The sequence below is a fragment of the Podarcis muralis genome, chromosome 4, assembly GCF_964188315.1.
Source record: "Podarcis muralis chromosome 4, rPodMur119.hap1.1, whole genome shotgun sequence".
Classification (NCBI taxonomy): Eukaryota; Metazoa; Chordata; class Lepidosauria; order Squamata; family Lacertidae; genus Podarcis; species Podarcis muralis.
Window position 1 is genome coordinate 65,504,708 of NC_135658.1, and position 17,391 is coordinate 65,522,098.

The 17,391-nt window shown below is 40.4% G+C and overlaps 1 protein-coding gene across 5 annotated transcripts in view; it reads left to right on the top strand.

The window, feature by feature from the left end:
* The window catches only part of SH3KBP1 (SH3 domain containing kinase binding protein 1), a 135,731-nt gene that overhangs the window by 70,614 nt on the left and 47,726 nt on the right, over positions 1-17,391 (top strand). For 3 of the 5 annotated variants that reach the window (XM_077927467.1, XM_028727555.2, XM_077927466.1), the window contains exons 5-7: positions 3,424-3,550; positions 7,014-7,088; positions 13,776-13,972. In XM_077927467.1, coding sequence (XP_077783593.1) covers positions 3,424-3,550; positions 7,014-7,088; positions 13,776-13,972 — 399 coding nt within the window. The remainder of the gene's footprint in view (positions 1-3,423; positions 3,551-7,013; positions 7,089-13,775; positions 13,973-17,391) is intronic. The other 2 variants (XM_077927468.1, XM_028727556.2) reach the window with 1 other exon arrangement.

The window sequence follows — 17,391 nt, forward strand, 5'->3', positions numbered from 1 at the left end:
AGTTGTCTTGTAACAGTGACAAGAACGTCAGCATACATGTAGAACGTTTTATATGGCCTGTGGGATTCTTTGCTATCTAAGAGGGGAGTGGTTGGGCAGAATATATTGTGCATAAAATTCCAAATAATTCTGTGATACCATAACCCTATGAAAAATATGTGATTGTGGTACTTAAAAAGCAGCAAGCCATTTTAAATGTGTTCAGCTGAATAAAAAATAGCATGCACGATAAAATCAGTAGACGTTACCGTAAACCAATAAATCTTAGGCTCAGTACATGAATCCTCACTTTTTATTTTGTTCCTATGAAGGCAAGCATTACTTCAGTGCTTGATGTTGGAACAATACTCTATGCTAGATTGCGAATATCATGATGAATGTTTACTATGTATGTGTACGGGAGATAGGCTGTTTCATGAATAATGCATTTTCATTTGTAACCTTTTATTGGCTTAAATTAATAGCACCATTTCATACAAGATGGCGCAAGACTGGCTCAATTTGGGATTGCTAAATTTCAGAGTCAGCGTTGTGTACAGTTTACAGTGCATTATAACCTCTATCCTTGTGTCTTGTCGCACTTTACAGTTTGTTTACATGCCTTACCTATATTAATTTCTTATTCATATTAATACAGCACCTTCAAAATGCACTGCACTTTAAATAGTAACTGTCAGGGGTTCAGGGAGAGAGGCACAGATGAGGGAGGAGACTGAGAGCGAGGGGGAAGAATCCCGGAACGAGGAGGAGGAGGATGACAATGACTTGAGGGTTTCCATGAGTCTTTCAAGTGAATCGGAGGATTCCCAAAAGGGGGCGCCCCTGGTCAGGCCAAGGGGAGCCACAGGGGGGACTCGTCAGGAGCAGGGGAGCAGCAGGGAAACCCCGAGTGGGAGTTGGAGATCGGGGCCGGCTTCCCCGCCGGAACGGAGTGAAGAGGGTGGAGTTCCCAGTGTGACAGACAAAGCAGAGCAGGAAGCAGAGAGGGGAAGGAGATCGGGGCAAGACGTCCTGCCGGAAGGGGCGGAGAGTAGTACAGAGAGTAGTGTAGCTGTCAAGAGGAAGGTCAGAGGTAGCGAACGCGCGCCAAGTTCAAATGTGGAGGCGCGCGGAAATGCGGAGAGCCCGGAGGAGGAGCCTGGTCCCAAAGCACGGAGGAGGGGGGAGCAGGCGTCTGGGGACTCAGCGTCAGGGGAAAGCAGGAGGGAAGGAACCCAGGGGGGCAGAAAGACCCTGCGGAAAAGGAAGGACAGGAAGAGGTGGACCAGCAGAAGCCTCTTAAACTGGTGTGGAGGCGGGACTGATTCAGAGGGGACTTCAGCGGTCTAAGTGTAACAGACGTGGGGCTGCGCGCCTCGGCTGTGGAACAAACAATGTACTTCAATAAAGACTTTTGTAAATGAAGTGGACTTGGCGTTGGTCTCTTGTGAGCTGGGACCTGAGGCGGCCCTGACAGTAACAAGCAAAAAAACCCCCAAAAACCCTTAAAATTTGTGTGGGGGAAAGATAGAGAGCAAGGGAGGAAGGTGCAGGTAACCGGAAGAATATGCTTTCGGTTCAGTTACAGTTACTTAGGCTTGGTTTCAGTAGGGAATCAGGACTTAAAGGGTTTGAGGAAGGATTAAAAATAAAGATGTGGCATCACATAGGTTTACTTGGAAGGAGTTGCATGTGTAAGCAAACAGTGGAGGAATCTTTGATGGGCTGACTGAGAGGGGTGGTTGTGAAACCAGGGGTTAGCAAACATTTTCAGCAGGGGGCCGGTCCACTGTCCCTCAGACCATGTGTGTGGGGGGGCAGACTATATTTTGAAAAAAATACGTGAACAAATTCCTATGCCCCAGAAATAACTCAAGAGATGCATTTTAAATAAAAGCACACATTCTACTTGTGTAAAAACACGCTGATTCCTGGACCGTCCGTGGGCCGGATTGAGAAGGCGATTGGGCTGGATCTGGCCGCCAGGCCTTAGTTTGCCTACCCCTGAACTATACCAGCTTTCGCCTTCAGCTTGGTGTACAGTTCAGTGTGTGTGTGTGTGTGTGTGTGTGTGTGTGTGTGTGTATAGGGCTCAGGTGATTTGTGGGTTCCAGGAGAAGACCTCAAGAACGCGACGCACCCACAGGCATCATGTTGCTGAACTCTGATCTATTTTCTCTTTCCCCATTGCTCAGTTTCTTACAAAAACAAACAAGCGATATTTCCAAAATCTAGTATTTCTTCAAAATAATTGCACTACAGAAATATTCTTTGTTTATATATTTCTCTCTCTCTCTCTCTCTCTCTCTCTCTCTCTCTCTCTCTCTTTCTCTCTCTCTGTGTGTGTATCTCCAGCTTTAGTCATCTACCTGTTTGGAAATTTTTGCAACAGTGTAGTCTGTTTTGAATCAATAGGCTTATTAATTTTTTCAATTATTTTAAAAAATGATAATTACACAGCCATTTCCAAACTGAACTGACTTTTTATTTTCTTTTTAAACCTGTATCAAACTGAAAATACTCAGTAAAACAAAGTGTTGTAACATTTTCAGTAAGCTTTTTTAACAAAGTTTTGTACAGTCGCTTCCTAAATAATTGTGTTTTTTGGTTAAAAAAATCATTTCTTTTTGCTAGAAAGAAGGGTTTGGGGCCCATGTTAGAGACTAATCTTTTGCATACAGAAGCTGTCCTCTTCTGTCACTTTTCTGTGGATGGACAATGTCTGATGGATGGAAATTATTAAAATGTCAAGAATATCCTTAGCTGATCTAAAGAATGAGTCATTCCTTGCTGTCACATTATAACCCAAGGGCATTTGGTATTTAGGGACTGTCATTTCGTAGCAGGAAACTGCTGCTCCATATGGAATAGTTTTGCATAGGAGGAACTAAATCATTTTATGTGACATATTTATTTTTAATGCTGTTAGGCTAGTAAATAATTCATTCAGGGCTTTCCAATAGAAATGACTTCTGTATTGTGTTGACATATTCCTTGTCTTCAATTCAGAGTACTCAAGTCTGGTAGCATCATTCATATAACAAAAATGATAACATCAAGAATTATTGTCCACAGTAGTATAAATGAAATAACGTGGCTATTTTTTACTCTTTCTGTTGAAATATTGATTAAATTTCCATTTCAGCCCAGAAGCAGTTGAGTTCATTTGGAAATTAAACTAATCATAACAAATGCAATAATTTTGTGGTGCGGTTACTATGGAATTAATTGCTAGTTGTTACCTTTTTATATGGTCCTTCTAATTTGTGATGTGCTTTATTGTGTTTGCCCCCTCACAACAACCCTGTGAGATAGGTCACTGTTGTCAGTTCAAGTTTTATATATTATCAAAACCAATGAAAGATTTATTCAACTTATTCCAAATTGTCCTATGTAGATGTAAACTTGCAAACGTCAGTATGTATGTCTTCTTTCTTGGCTCAGGTGGAAGAGGGTTGGTGGGAAGGAGTTCTCAATGGGAAGACCGGCATGTTTCCTTCCAACTTCATAAAGGAGCTTTCTGATTCTGACGATACTGGAACTGTCCAACAGGAGCAGCTAATAAAACCAAGTAAGGATACAAATGTTAACTGACCCTTCTTTGTGTTAGCTTTGGTTACTGTTGTTTTTTTACTGCCATGGTGGTATTTCCAGGTATTCCTGCTTCTGAACATCTACTGCCATATGTTAATCTGGAGCGATCTAGCTGGGAGAAGTTGTTGTGAACTGTCCAAGGTGTTACAGATGCAATCCTTACTGCAGTTTAGCAATTGGGAGTGGGCTGCAAAATTGCATGCTCCTTTCCTTCCCTTCTTCACAAAGTACCCTGCCCGTCTCACCTATGATTTAGCATTATGCCTCCCCACTGGAACCTCCTAAATGCGAATTCAGAAAATTCATTTTTAAAGTGGAGAAGGAGGAAAATAAATGATCCTGTGGTTTGCTCCAAATCACTGGGCTTTCTGTTTGGGGAGTGTGACACTTGGCAGTGGGTCTGTGGGTCTACTTTTCTTTTTGGAATTTTAAAACCCATTTCATCTATTCCCAAGATTGAAAAATCAAACTTCCATTATGTGAGGACTTCTTATTCTTTCTGTAAAGACCCCTATCTTTGGGGAATGATAAATACTGGTGCAGAATTGCCAAAAGACCTGTACAAATTATTTTAGCAAAATTAATTGTTTTGGAGCTCAGCAGTGTTCCTCAGGGACTTGCACAGGGCTTCCCTCACATCTGTCTCTGGAAGAAAACAGTAGAAGGCTCTTTTTGAGCCTATTATTCTTAGTGGTCTGCTTATCTGTTGGCATCAATACAACTATAAATGCCAAGTGTGTTTGGGAAGGTTTATGCTATCCTCTGCCTCCCTCAGTTTGCTTCTTTATAAACAGAGCATATGATTAATTCATTTGCTGTATGTAACGCTGTTAAAATAATTTTAGGTATTTTATATTGCACTTGAATTTTCTTGCAGCACTAAGGATTTGTGTGCTTGCAGACCACTTCTGTCATAAATTACAATATCGAATGATGTGTGTGTGTATGGTGCTTCCCTAGTAACATGCTTTTCAGCCTCTTCCCTAGTAACATGCCTTTCAACATCTTAGGTGTTATCATTTATCAGTTTTGTTCAGAAGAGAAGTATAGTGCTCTTTTTTGAGGGGAGGGGTTATGATTTTATCCTATTTTTAACAGAATAGATATAAATCATTTTATATCAATGCCTAGATTGTCTTATAAGTATCACTGCTGATGTACAATATTTGCCCTATGGCTCATAATTTTGATTATCCTTTGTGGTGGTACAAGAGAAATACAATAAGCCTGGATTTTTAAAGTATCGCTTTGATATAAAATGCAATTGGCTCGAGCCCACAGAAGGACTGACTTAGGTGAAAAAACCAAAACAAAATAAATGCACTTGGGTTTTTTTGTCCCTCCTCCTTCAGTGTAACAACTAATAACAGCATGCCATGTCCTGGCATCATAATATTGTGACTTACGACCTCACTCTATAATTCATGACATCGGGACATGGGTAAGTTGTTGTAGGTGATACAAGTAGGGAAAAGGAGGGGCTATGAATGTGGCTGCTGCTTTCATCAGCAGGTCTCATGTATATCTAGTCCCAGCCTAAGGTAGCAACTTCCATGTTATCTTTAATACAGCTCAGACAGATAAATGGGCCCTGCTTACTTCCTTGTCTGTTAAGGATGTGCTGTACTGTCTCCATACCTGTCTGTACAGCACAATGGATCCCTAGTTGGTTCGTTGTCAGTGGCAGATTCTGTGTGCCTAACATACACTGACTCTCAACTTCTCCCCTTAGTTCCCAGTCACACGGTTGTTATTTTTAATCATCCAGGAACTTAATGGTCTTCACATTTCAGATATTCAGAGCACCTCTGAATATTGTAATGTTTACAACAATCCTGCAATTTAAGTCAGTATTATTGTCCCTCATATCGAATAAGGGAGGACTGAAATCAAGAGAGAGTGGCTTGCCTACTACTACATAGTGAGTTCATGTCAGAGTCATGATTCGAACAAGAGATTCCCTGATTCGTAGCATCGTCTCCTAGCCACTCTGTTGCACCAACTCTGCACTTCTCCTGAACTTCAGTAAGTGAAAGGTCATGCTTGTGCACCTAGCAGATCTAAAGGCAGATGACTCCTCATAATAATAATAATTTTATTTATACTCCGCCTTCCCCAGCCAAGGCCGGGCTCAGGGTGGCTAACAACCAATAATAAAAATGAGTTGAATGAATACAACTTAAAAACAAGATTGAAATACAACATTAAAACATTAAGATGCAGCCTCTTCACAGGAGGAGAAAGGAAAAAGAAAGAGGGGGACGGAATCAAAGCCAAAGGCCAGGTGGAACAACTCTATCTTACAGGCCCTGCGGAAAGAAATCAGATCCTGCAGGGCCCTGGTCTCATGAGACAGAGCGTTCCACCAGGCCGGAGCCAGTGTTGAAAAAGCCCTGGCTCTGGTTGAGGCTAATCTAACTTCCTTAGGGCCTGGGACCTCTAGGGTGTTGCTATTTATAAACCTTGAGGCTCTCCGTGGGGCATACCAGGAGAGGTGGTCCCGTAGGTACGAGGGTCCTAGGCCGAATCCACACAGCACCTGCACCGCTCATTCTGCACTCTTGGCATTTAGAAGGCCATCACGGAGGGTAGATAGAGGAACCCAGAAAAGGTGGAAAGAGAAAGCATTCAAGAGGGGACGCCCACAAAAAATTCAGGCCACCTTAGCCTTTGAAGCAGAATGTAAATATCCATGTATATGGATATACATGATTTTCAACAAATAATTTGCCTTGGTTTGATGCAGTATATGATTACTTATCTTTTTTCTTTCATTTTCTTCTTGTATACCTTTAATACAATAATTGCTCTTTTTACATTTTTTAAATTTTCTGTAATTTGCCTTATTATATTTCAGTATTGTAAATTGAAAAACATAATAAGCATTTCAATTATTAGCCCATGTTTGCAATTTTCAACAAGGTTCTGCAGCATTGCACTCTGTTAATAGTATAAGCTTGTTCGGTGGTTAAAGAAACATTATTCTAGTGAATGACTGGAGTTAATTTGGTTTAAATTGTTTGTTATGGTAGAATAAAAAAATGAACACCTTTTTTTCCAGAAGTCCCAGTATTTTGTGTCATTTCCAGGGAAGAAGTATGTATGCTCCAGTCTATGCTTTCCTTTCTATTCACAATTCTACAGTTATCATTTTGCCTTGATTTGCTATAACAGATGTTGCACTGTAATGTCCATTTTATAATACAATCATTAGCAAACTTTTGTGCTCTTCCTGTTTGAAATGCATACAGTGGAAGTGTAGACTACCAAAAGCCTTTTCTTTTACTATTTAAAGTTCCATTGAAAAGCAAAAATTAAAAACAACTCCTCTCCTTTCTTTTGCCATTATTCGATTCTCCTATTCTCCCTCCCTTTTGTTTCACCTCCCCCCCCCCTTTTTTTTTTTTTTTGGCTTTCCTTTTCTTTCATTCTGCTGTCAGGAAAGTCTGCCTTTCAAGGGACAATTCTGTATAAAGTGGCACCAGCAAAGATTGACAGCTACAGACGCTATAACAGTGAGTTAATTAAAAGAAAATAGGAAATGCTAAGCTAAGGCTGCTCCTTGATTGTGTACGAATTCATCTGCTAAAGAATAATGTCCATCCATTGCGCTCAGTCTTGGCTGCTCTGTGAGCTGAAGTTGGTCTGGTTTGCTTCCCGTTGCACAGCACATACATTCTCAGAATGTATACCAGTATTTCTTTTCAGCATGCATGTGTGTGTACATGTATGTACAGTGTTGGGATACACCTAAAGCGCCATGAAACTTTCCTTGGTACTTAATTTCAAATTTCTACCTTGTATAGCTGCTGATAGAGGCACATATCTTCAAAGGAGGAGTAGGTCAGTAGTAGAGCTTTGCACGCAGAACATCCCAGGATTCAATTTCCTGTGTCCTCAGTTGAAAGGATCTCAGGCTGCAGGGCTGGGAAAAATCTCTGGTTGAATCTATGAGCAACCATTGCCCAATGGAGTAGACAGCACTAGTTTAGGTGGGTCTGTTTTGACTCTTTGTAGGGGAATGTTCAAATAAAAAGGCAAGCCATTTTTATGCATTGAAGAACCAGGATGGGGGAACCTGAATTACTGCTCAAGTTGATTTCTGACAATTGCCTGTCATTCAGTTGTTTTAAATTTTGACAGAAGTACTTCCTGCCTCATTTCCTAACAATGGGCAGCTGTTATATTGCCAGGTCAAAAATTAGGAAACCAATAACAGAATATGGGCTTTCAACCGTTTTTGGACGATATGTCGCCCAGCCATATTGCTTACTGCTTTGCTCCTGTAATCCCCTCCTCCAGACACTTTTACAAGTATGTATTTGCCATGTCAGGAAAGTGGCTGGTGCAGGGAACTGCAGGAGAAAAGCAGTGGGAAGAAGCAAGGTGAAGGACCCCTTCCTTCCCATCGCTGTACTGTAGCCATTCGACAGATTGGTCTCTGCAAAATGCGTAGTTCCAGCATTAGTCTGGCCTCTTGGTATTCTGCTTTTCATGCTGTCTCAGATTTCAGGTAAACATTGCCCTGAACACATGTTATGTTCTCTTTCCATTGAAGCTAATTGAATATCAAAAAGCTTTTCCTATTGTTAGACTGTAACTGCTGTGAAGTAAGCAATAGACATCTGTAAGTGCACAGAAAAATTAAAGCAAGTAAATAATGTAGAGGACAGGAATAGGAAATGAAATCTTACAATAATCCTTAGTTACAAAGATGGCAAAAGCATCCATGTTGATAGTTGCGTCCATAGTGATAGACTTACAGCCATGCTGAGGGCTCCAGCATTCATTTTGCACTGCTTAATGCATGTTGTTCCATGATGCAGGGGACTGCTCATTCCTCTTTATCCTGCATGATTTGTTGCCAAAGCCTAAGAAGTTAAGGTTTGTTTGTCTTATATGAGAATTGGTGTGCTTTATATACCATATATACTAGAAAGGAATTGGCAAAAATCTTGGACAATAAAACTGCATTTGTTGGAAAAAAATATACCTGAACGAAGTATATGTTGTTGGCATCCATCTGTCTCGGGAGACAATGGAGGAGTGCTCCTTCATGGTAAAGTCAAAGTTGGAGAGTCAAGTTGGAAAGTTACAGCACCTGTTGTGGAGAGACATGTTTTATTGCAGGTGGAGCAGATGAGGTGTCCTGTTTTGCTGCCACAGCTGCATCACATCATTTCTTCTTTGTGTACATGAATATTATTAGAAGTTTTTTTTTGCATTCCACCAGGTTTCTGTTATACCTGCTATATCTGTACCTCTCCAGCTATCTCTACCTTTCTACTGGGCCCTGATTGTAGAACATGTAGTGTTTCTGAGAAAGCTACCTTGGAAGTTCTGGCTTTAACGCCGTATCTAGCAACTTAAATTTGGCTTCCAGGCCTGCACAACTACTTTCCCCCAGGGGGCAGACTTTGATAATTTGGTGCCCCCCACAAAATATTTCTTACTGTCACAATAATTCCTTCCGGTACAGTTGCTTTTATGGATCTTCTTAGAAGGTACCCATATAAATATAGTGTTGTTTTTGTGGTTGTTGTTGTTAAGTGCCCCTCGGCTTGGCACTCTGTGCATAGGAACCGCCCACACCACCCTAATTCTGATGCTGCAGTCCCCCATATAATTTGTACCAACTCACACATCCCCAGCACTATCTACACAGCCTATCTAGATTATACGTCACATATTTTAACACTAGGCAGGTAATTTACTGCAGGTAAGCACACCCATCCCACACCCAGCTGTTTGTGTACATCAGGCTTCCTCAACCTCAGTCCTCCAGATGTTTATGGCCTAAAACTCCCATGATCCCTAGCTAGCAGGACCAGTGGTCAGGGATGATGGGAGTTGTAGTCTCAAAACATCCAGAGGGCTGAGGTTGAGGAAGCCTGGTGTACATAATAATCAAATTTCCCATGACTGGGAGTCCTCTGCTCCCCAGAAGGGTATCCTCAGCAGGACACAGTACCTGTTCACTCTCCAAGGAATTGATCCCTTCAGGTGCATCATTTCCTTGTTTTTCAGAGTGATGCCTTTCTTACCTGGAAAGTTGTAACGCTGAGACTGATGCATTTCTGTCACATCTCTGAAGGTCTTGCCCACCAATCAGTCTCTTTTTCTCAGCTTCTGTACCCTAGATCAGTGTTTCCCAACCTTGGGCCTCCAGCTGTTTTTGGACTACAACTCCCATCATCCCTAGCTAGCAAGACCAGTGGTCAGGGATGATGGAAATTGTAGTTCAAAAACAGCTGGAGGCCCAAGGTTGGGAAACACTGCCCTAGATCAGCTGCCTTGACCTTAGGGGAACAAACTTAATTCCTGGGTTCCAGGAGGTCATTGCACCAAGCACACCCTGTCCCATAACTGCTGCCTAACAGGAAGATAGTTGTACACCTGTCACTCTACAGTACCCTAGTTTTCTGTCTGCATATCTCATATTTATTGGCTTTCTTTACTTGGGAGCTTGTGATTTATTAGAGATGGGGGATTGAGTGAAATAATGTGCTTGTTACACTTTGTCATCGAGGCCCTGAGACACTTTGTCAGCAAAGGTAGATAATGTTGGTTTGAACATGTAGACTAATCCTTTCTCTCTCACAGCAAGTAAGTTGCTTACACTTTCGTTGCTCTTTTTTCACTCATTTCTTGTGTGTTCCTTATCTTGAAGATAAAACTTTAGGGAAGAGAAAATAGGTAGTGATGGAGCAAATAGTTTGCATGCAAATGTTCCCAGGTTTAGTCTCTGAAATTACCTGATAAAAGGATCAGGTAGCAGGTGATGCCATAGATTCCTATTTGAGATCTTGTAGAATTATCAGATAGAAAAGATAGCACTGGGTTGGTGGTCTGCATAAAACATAAATATGCAGTAAAGAGGAAAGAAGTAAAATTCGCTGTTTCTTTTCTCACGTTTCCCTTCTCCCTCTAGGAGTGATACCCCAAGACAATGCCTATTTGTATCTTAGCTTTATAACTTTTCCTCCTTGGCTGCTAGGATCAGATTAGACAGAAATAGTTGTCTGGCTCAGATGTTTGCCTTTCATAAGTCATAGTCATGATTAACCACAGTTAATAATGACTCCAGATGACGTGGAAAACTGCTTCAACATAATAAATGTGGAAGATTCTAAATTCCCAGCTATGAAGGAGGACACTCGCTTTCTCCCATTCTTCTTGTTCCAATAAACTGGTTTAACATGTTGTGCTAACATGGCTAGAGTGTGACACAGGTAAACCAGTGTTCTCTAAGTTAGCCGGTACAAATACTGAATATTTGTTAGTGACAAGCAACCTTTAGGAGCAACATGGAATGATCAGATACATCTGGAGTTTGCTTGCACAGAGGAAAAGTTGGCATGCAACCATAGCAATAAAATATCCATTCTCTCTGAAGATACTGAGTGCTTTGAAGGAGAAACAAGTTTACCCTCTAAAATAAACAGAATAGCCTTCTCAATGAGGATAGTAGAGTGAAACAGGTTGTCTGTCTTGATTTATTTTATTCCTGCACAGGGGTGTGGATATGTGCCTTTGAAACAAGATTGTCTCAGCTAGAGAGGAATGTAATTAAATGTTTTGGCAATGATCAGGTTACACAGAGTATTTGATTGCATATTTGATTAAGTACTATTTAGCTTTCTTTTTCTTCCTTAAATAATATATCATTTTGATTGCGTAACTGGCTTGATGTGAGTCATACACTTAAAAGGTCACATATATATGGATTGACTACAAGTACCATCTCAATAAGATTGGTATGGTAAGAAGCTCGGCATTCAATTAATTTTCTCATCTCCCCTCTCCCCCTCAATTTTCATTACACAAGTGTTCTGAATTAATTTCTTGGATCTTCTTCTGGATCCAGTAGCAGCAGTGAGTACAAGCAGTATGAAGTCAAGTAATCCTGATGAAAACTTCACCTGTGTATACCCATTTGTTCTAGCCAGGTGGCCCTGAGACTCTGCACCAGATTTCTTAGAGCTGACATGGCCACCAAAGGCTGGGGGCTTTTGTTGTGATCATACCTTAGTTATAGATTACCCTGTTCAAGCATATTCACCTTGTGTCAGCCATACTACCCTTTAGGCAGCAGATGAAAACTGCCCTATTCTCCCCAGCTTTTGATTGGATATATAGTGATGTGGTTGTAACCTGTTTGCAGTTGCTGGTGTGTGTGCGTGTATGTATCATACCACTGTGTGATAAAATAACAGTGTTGTGTACAATGTTAAAACATGAAGCACCATTTTAAAAAAATTAAATATTGTCATTAAGGTGACTGACTAATCAAAAAAAAAATTAAATAGCTTCAAAATCCTGTCGGCATGATTTTGAAACCTCTTTTGAAAGTCAAAAGCAAGGATGTCTGATGATTTGCTGCTTGATTCATGTGCCATAGCATGGGACCGACAACACTGTATTCTGGACTTCTAGTTGAGGCCACTTGGGCATGTGTGACATTATAGACAAGCTGTGCTGTTTTACATTCCTCTAACTTTGTGTCTAGCAGGTGGTGCTGTGGTCTAAACCACAGAGCCTAGGGCTTGCCAATCAGAAGGTTGGCGGTTCGAATCTCCATGACGGGGTGAGCTCCCATTGTTTGGTCCCAGCTCCTGCCCACCTATCAGTTCAAAAGCACGTCAAAGTGCAAGTAGATAAATAGGTACCACCCTGGCGGGAAGGTAAATGGCGTTTCCGTGCGTTGCTCTGGTTTGCCAGAAGTGGCTTAATCATGCTGGCCCCATGACCTGGAAGATGTCTGCGGACAAAACGCTGGCTCCTTCGGCCTATAGAGCGAGATGAGCGTGGAACCCCAGAGTCGTCCGCGACTGGACCTAATGGTCAGGGGTACCTTTACCTTTATCTTTGTGTCTCGCAGTGCAATCCTAACCACATCTACTCAGAGGTGAGTCCTGTTGAATTCAGTGGGGCTTACTCCCAGGAAAGTGGGGTTAGGATTGCAGCCTAAGGCATCTTGAAGACCACTGTTGGAAAAGCAGGTAAGAAATACCGCTTATTTGTCAGAGGCCTCTCCCCGCTTTATCCAAGGGAAGAGAAGAGCTCATTTCATTTTGCTTTTTTTACCGATTCAGTAAACCCACCTTATCACACACACTTGCTTCATCACTTAATTGCCTAACAGCTTCATCTGGCTTTACATAAATCATAATATTATGATGCCTTCCATATCAAGTTACAAAAGGAATTAATTGAGAACATTTTAAATGCAATCTTTTCTGGCTGCTAGATATCTTTCACATCCTTGCATGAAGCCATCCTGGCAATGGCCAGAAGGGACAAGTTGCGCTCAGTAAATACATCACACACTGTTTTTAAATACCAGTTTAAGTGGCCAAGAAGCCATGAAACTGAACCAACACTGCTAGGTTATGGAACTATTTAGATAAATTATGTAACCACTGCATCAGACAGAATTTTGGAAGTCTCTTTTCAGGCATGCAAATCTCATAGGACCTGTCATTGAAAAGCTGCAAATTATTCCAGCAGGGCTCCAATTTCAGCTATCAGAAATGCTGATGGTATTCCAACTTGGGAGTACCTAAGAACTTAATTTTGCACTTGGTCAAGATCAAAAACAGCAAAGAATCCTTGTATTTCAGCATTGCAACAGATGTGGAAGTATAGTTTAAATTTGGATTTGTTTATTTTTAAATGGTGGATACCTGTTTATCCTCAAATGTTCTCCATAATGCTAATAGCCAGTGCTTTATTTCTAAAAAAATGTTTAGGGGTACTCGCATTTTCCTACTCATATTGAAATACTGCCCCTCAATGAGGCTAAACTTAGATTCACAAAATGTTTAGGGGGTTTGCGTACCCCTGCATCCCCCCAGAAAAAAGCACTGCTAATAACCTTAATAAACCAGATGCTGATTGTTCTACAGTCAGTTTTACTGCTACAATAAGGTTTTTCTAATTCCTAATATAGGAATTAGAATCATAGAACTATAGAGTTGGCAGGCGCCACGAAGATCATCTAATCCAATTCTTCAGATGCAGGAATCTCAACTAAAGCATTCGCGACAGATGGCCATCCAACCACTGCTTAAAAACCTCCAAGGATGGAAGCCCATTCCCCTGTATAGGCTTATCTGCTGCTGCATGAGTGTTGCTTTGCTTACCTTCACTTTTTGAAAATCTTAAGCCACAATTTTCGTTTTTGACTTTCCCTCTTGTAGGTTTGAGAGATGCTACCGGCTCAGAAAGTGACGGTGGTGATTCAAGCAGCACGAAATCAGAAGGAGCTAATGGAGCAGCAACAATCCAACCCAAAAAGGTCAAAGGGGTTGGCTTTGGAGACATTTTTAAGGACAAACCTATAAAGCTACGTCCAAGGTCAATAGAAGTAGATAATGACTTTCTTCCAGTTGACAAGGTACAGTTTCTAACTTAATTCTTATGTGTGGACCTGCTTGGTTTCCCCCTCCCAAGTTTGGCTGTTGGGTTTGTCCTCTGCTCTGCCAAGGTCAAGAAAATGAACATTGGTTAACTGATGTGATCAATGTCATTGCCTATAAGAAATATACAACACACCAGTGATTAATTCCTTCATGCACACCTGGCCTCACTAACTATAGCTGAGAGAACAAGCTTTCAATATCTACTTTAAGATTATACTAATATTATTATGGGATATGGTAATTCTGTTCAGTTACACTGTCTTCAATGTGGTTTTGTACATTTTTTCCCCACCAAGCTGCAGCTATGGTGGGTTCCATAAATGAGTACCAGTGATTGGTGGGCCTGTGGAATCTTTCCTTCCAAAGTGTATTCTATAAACTTATCATGGCTTTGGACGTTCCAAGTTATGGTACATATAATGCAATATGAACAGGTTGTTCCTCTTAATCTTACCATAATTCTCTATTATGTAAAGTGAAATTTATAAAGTGGTTCTTTATTTAACCTATTTTAAGGTTCTGCTACTTACATACAAAGCCCTAAATAACTGGACCCAGCCAGGGCTCTACAGTCAGCTGATGAAACATGGTTAGTTTTGCCACAGCCTGATAATTTATTATTTAGGCAAGCATTTCCCTGAACTGAATTTCTGATTTTATTAACTGACTTTTTCTTTTTAAAACGGTTTTAATTGTCATGCTTTTTAATCACTTGTTTTAGTGTATATTTTAATCAAGGATGTTCTGGTATTGAGTGGAATCATTATTGTTTAACCATGTATTGATTTATAGTTGTAAAATACTTAGAAGCCATTTTGGCATGCAGGTGGTATATAAATTAATAATTGATTATTTCATAATAGTATGGTAGTTTTGCATTGGCAACTAGATGATCAGTCTGAGCGACTCTTCAGGTCATTGATGTTTTAACTACATAGTTATGTGGAAGTTCTGGTTTCAATCTAAGGATTAACTAACACTAGCTAAATGGTCTCTCTCTTAAAAAAAGAAAGAAAGAAATACAATTATCCTGCCTGAGAGTCCTACACTTCAGTTGATAGGCTTGTGGGTAAAGTGTACTTAATCCATTTGCTGTGTGGGAATGAGATTAAAAGCATGCTGATGAGTGTGTGTGTGTGTGTGTGTGTGTGTGTGTGTGTGTGTCTTTTAAAGAAATAACTCTGTAGATGTGCTAAAAATCTATTTATAAGGTTTACATATGTGTGTATGTAGTCTGGTCAGTTTCCGAATGAGCCAACTTCACATTGTGGGTTTTGATACTATTTGTTTCACTCAGAAGAATTTGTTTTAAATCACTGTCTGAGGTTGCTAAAAAAAACAGTGAGCCTTGATTGTTTGAAACCAAAACTAATACAGTGGTACCTCGGGTTACATACACTTCAGGTTACATATGCTTCAGGTTACAGACTCCGCTAACCCAGAAATAGTGCTTCAGGTTAAGAACTTTGCTTCAGGATGAGAACAGAAATTGTGCTCCGGCGGTGCGGCAACAGCAGGAGGCCCCATTTGCTAAAGTGGTGCTTCAGGTTAAGAACAGTTTCAGGTTAAGTATGGACCTCCGGAACGAATTAAGTACTTAACCTGAGGTATCACTGTACTGCAGACGTCCTTCTCCTGGGCTCACAGGAAGGTGGGAGCTCTTGACCTCAGGCTTTACTCATGGTCATTGCAACTTAAGCATGTTCCACTAAACTATTGTTTAGTGTGTCATGTGAGACCAACCATTTTGTTACATAATCTATTTTCATTCTTAACTAACTTCACTTTCATTTTATCTGGATCTAACTTTAATCTGTTCCTTTGACCACAGCCTCCAATAACTGGTTTAATATACTCTCAAGCCCCCTACCACATGATTGTGCTCCATTCCTCCCATCCAACAGCCAATATTAGCCAATATTTGTAAAAATTGAAACTAAACTCAACTGAAATCCTCCTTCTCTGTAACAAGGAAAGAAGCACACAAACCCCAGAAGTCCTTTCCTTGGGCTCCTTGGGCCTCATCCGTGCAGCACTAAACCATAGTTTATCTAGAGAACAAACCATCTGCATTAGTTCCTAATGTTCACTTTTCTTTCAAAATCCCCTTTTCTCACAGCAAATTGATTATTAGGTTCCTACCACTCCTTCAAATGCACTTAAGGGCCACTTGGCTTACAAAATCTCTTTTTGCAGCAAATTGATTTTTTATCATATTCATATCACTCCTGAAATTTCATATGCTCTTAAGGGCTACTTGGTGCTGTCTAGAGTTTATGGGATTTTCTAACAGTAGGCATTTCACTTCTGCTTGCACACATCTTAAGAAAAGATCAATAAAACCGATTTCTATACGATAGAATTACATGATGAATAATAGCTTTAAAGTGAGGTATATTTTCCCTTTCCGACATGAAAACTGTGCCAGCACTCTCAATAAATGTTCTCTTTTCTATTTATAATAGTCTAACTATACAAACAGAATCCTGTTCATGTTCCTTAGATGATGATGGTGAGTCTTGGAAAGCAAACAACTCTTCCAAGAATTTCCTTTTCTAAGAGATCATTGTACCCTCTTGTGCAAAGCTGATTTTGCAAACCAGTGCATGTTGTGAAACTACTTTTAGACCAGAGGTTTGGAGAAGTAGTAGATTATTGCAAAGGAACACTGTACAATTGTTAGTTCAGCAGTAAGTTTTAGAAATATTTGTCTTCACTGTCAAAAGAATATCAGGTATAACTCAGTGGAGATCTGGTTTTTAATTTAAACAAAAACCTGAATATGTGTGTGCAGTCATTCTCATTTAGTATATGATCACATGAGTGGGGTTCACAAGCTCTATTTAGCATTACGTGTCAGTGGAAATGGATAGCAAAGTAGGGTGTGATGTCTGATAAAAGAAAGGGTGCCACTTGAACTGCTATGAGATTCAACACAATAACAATTCCCCGTCATAGTTTATAGACAAAAACAGATTCTTGAAACAGTAACTGCAGTCTACTATCCATGACGCTGCTCACTTTACAAGAGTCAAGGACCAGATGTTATGAAAATATGTCCATTTCATTGAAGATGATGTGTTGGACTACTTCAGAAGACACACCCCCCCATTTCCAAAAATCTGTGTTTGAGGTGACAGAAATTGCAGGGGTGAAAATTGACAAGCAGTTGTGGCACATGTACCACTGCTCCTGCTCAAAGACCACAAATTTAGATGAAAAATGCTCTTGGAAAACGTGAGTACTAGGATTAAAACAGTAGATAATACAGTTGCTTCTAATTTACTTTATCAGTTCCTCTATCTTAACAGTTATTTTACAAGAATAGCAGCTTAGAAAACCAATCTTATCCATTGAGCAATTATTTTAAAGTAGAGTGTTTTATCAGAAAATG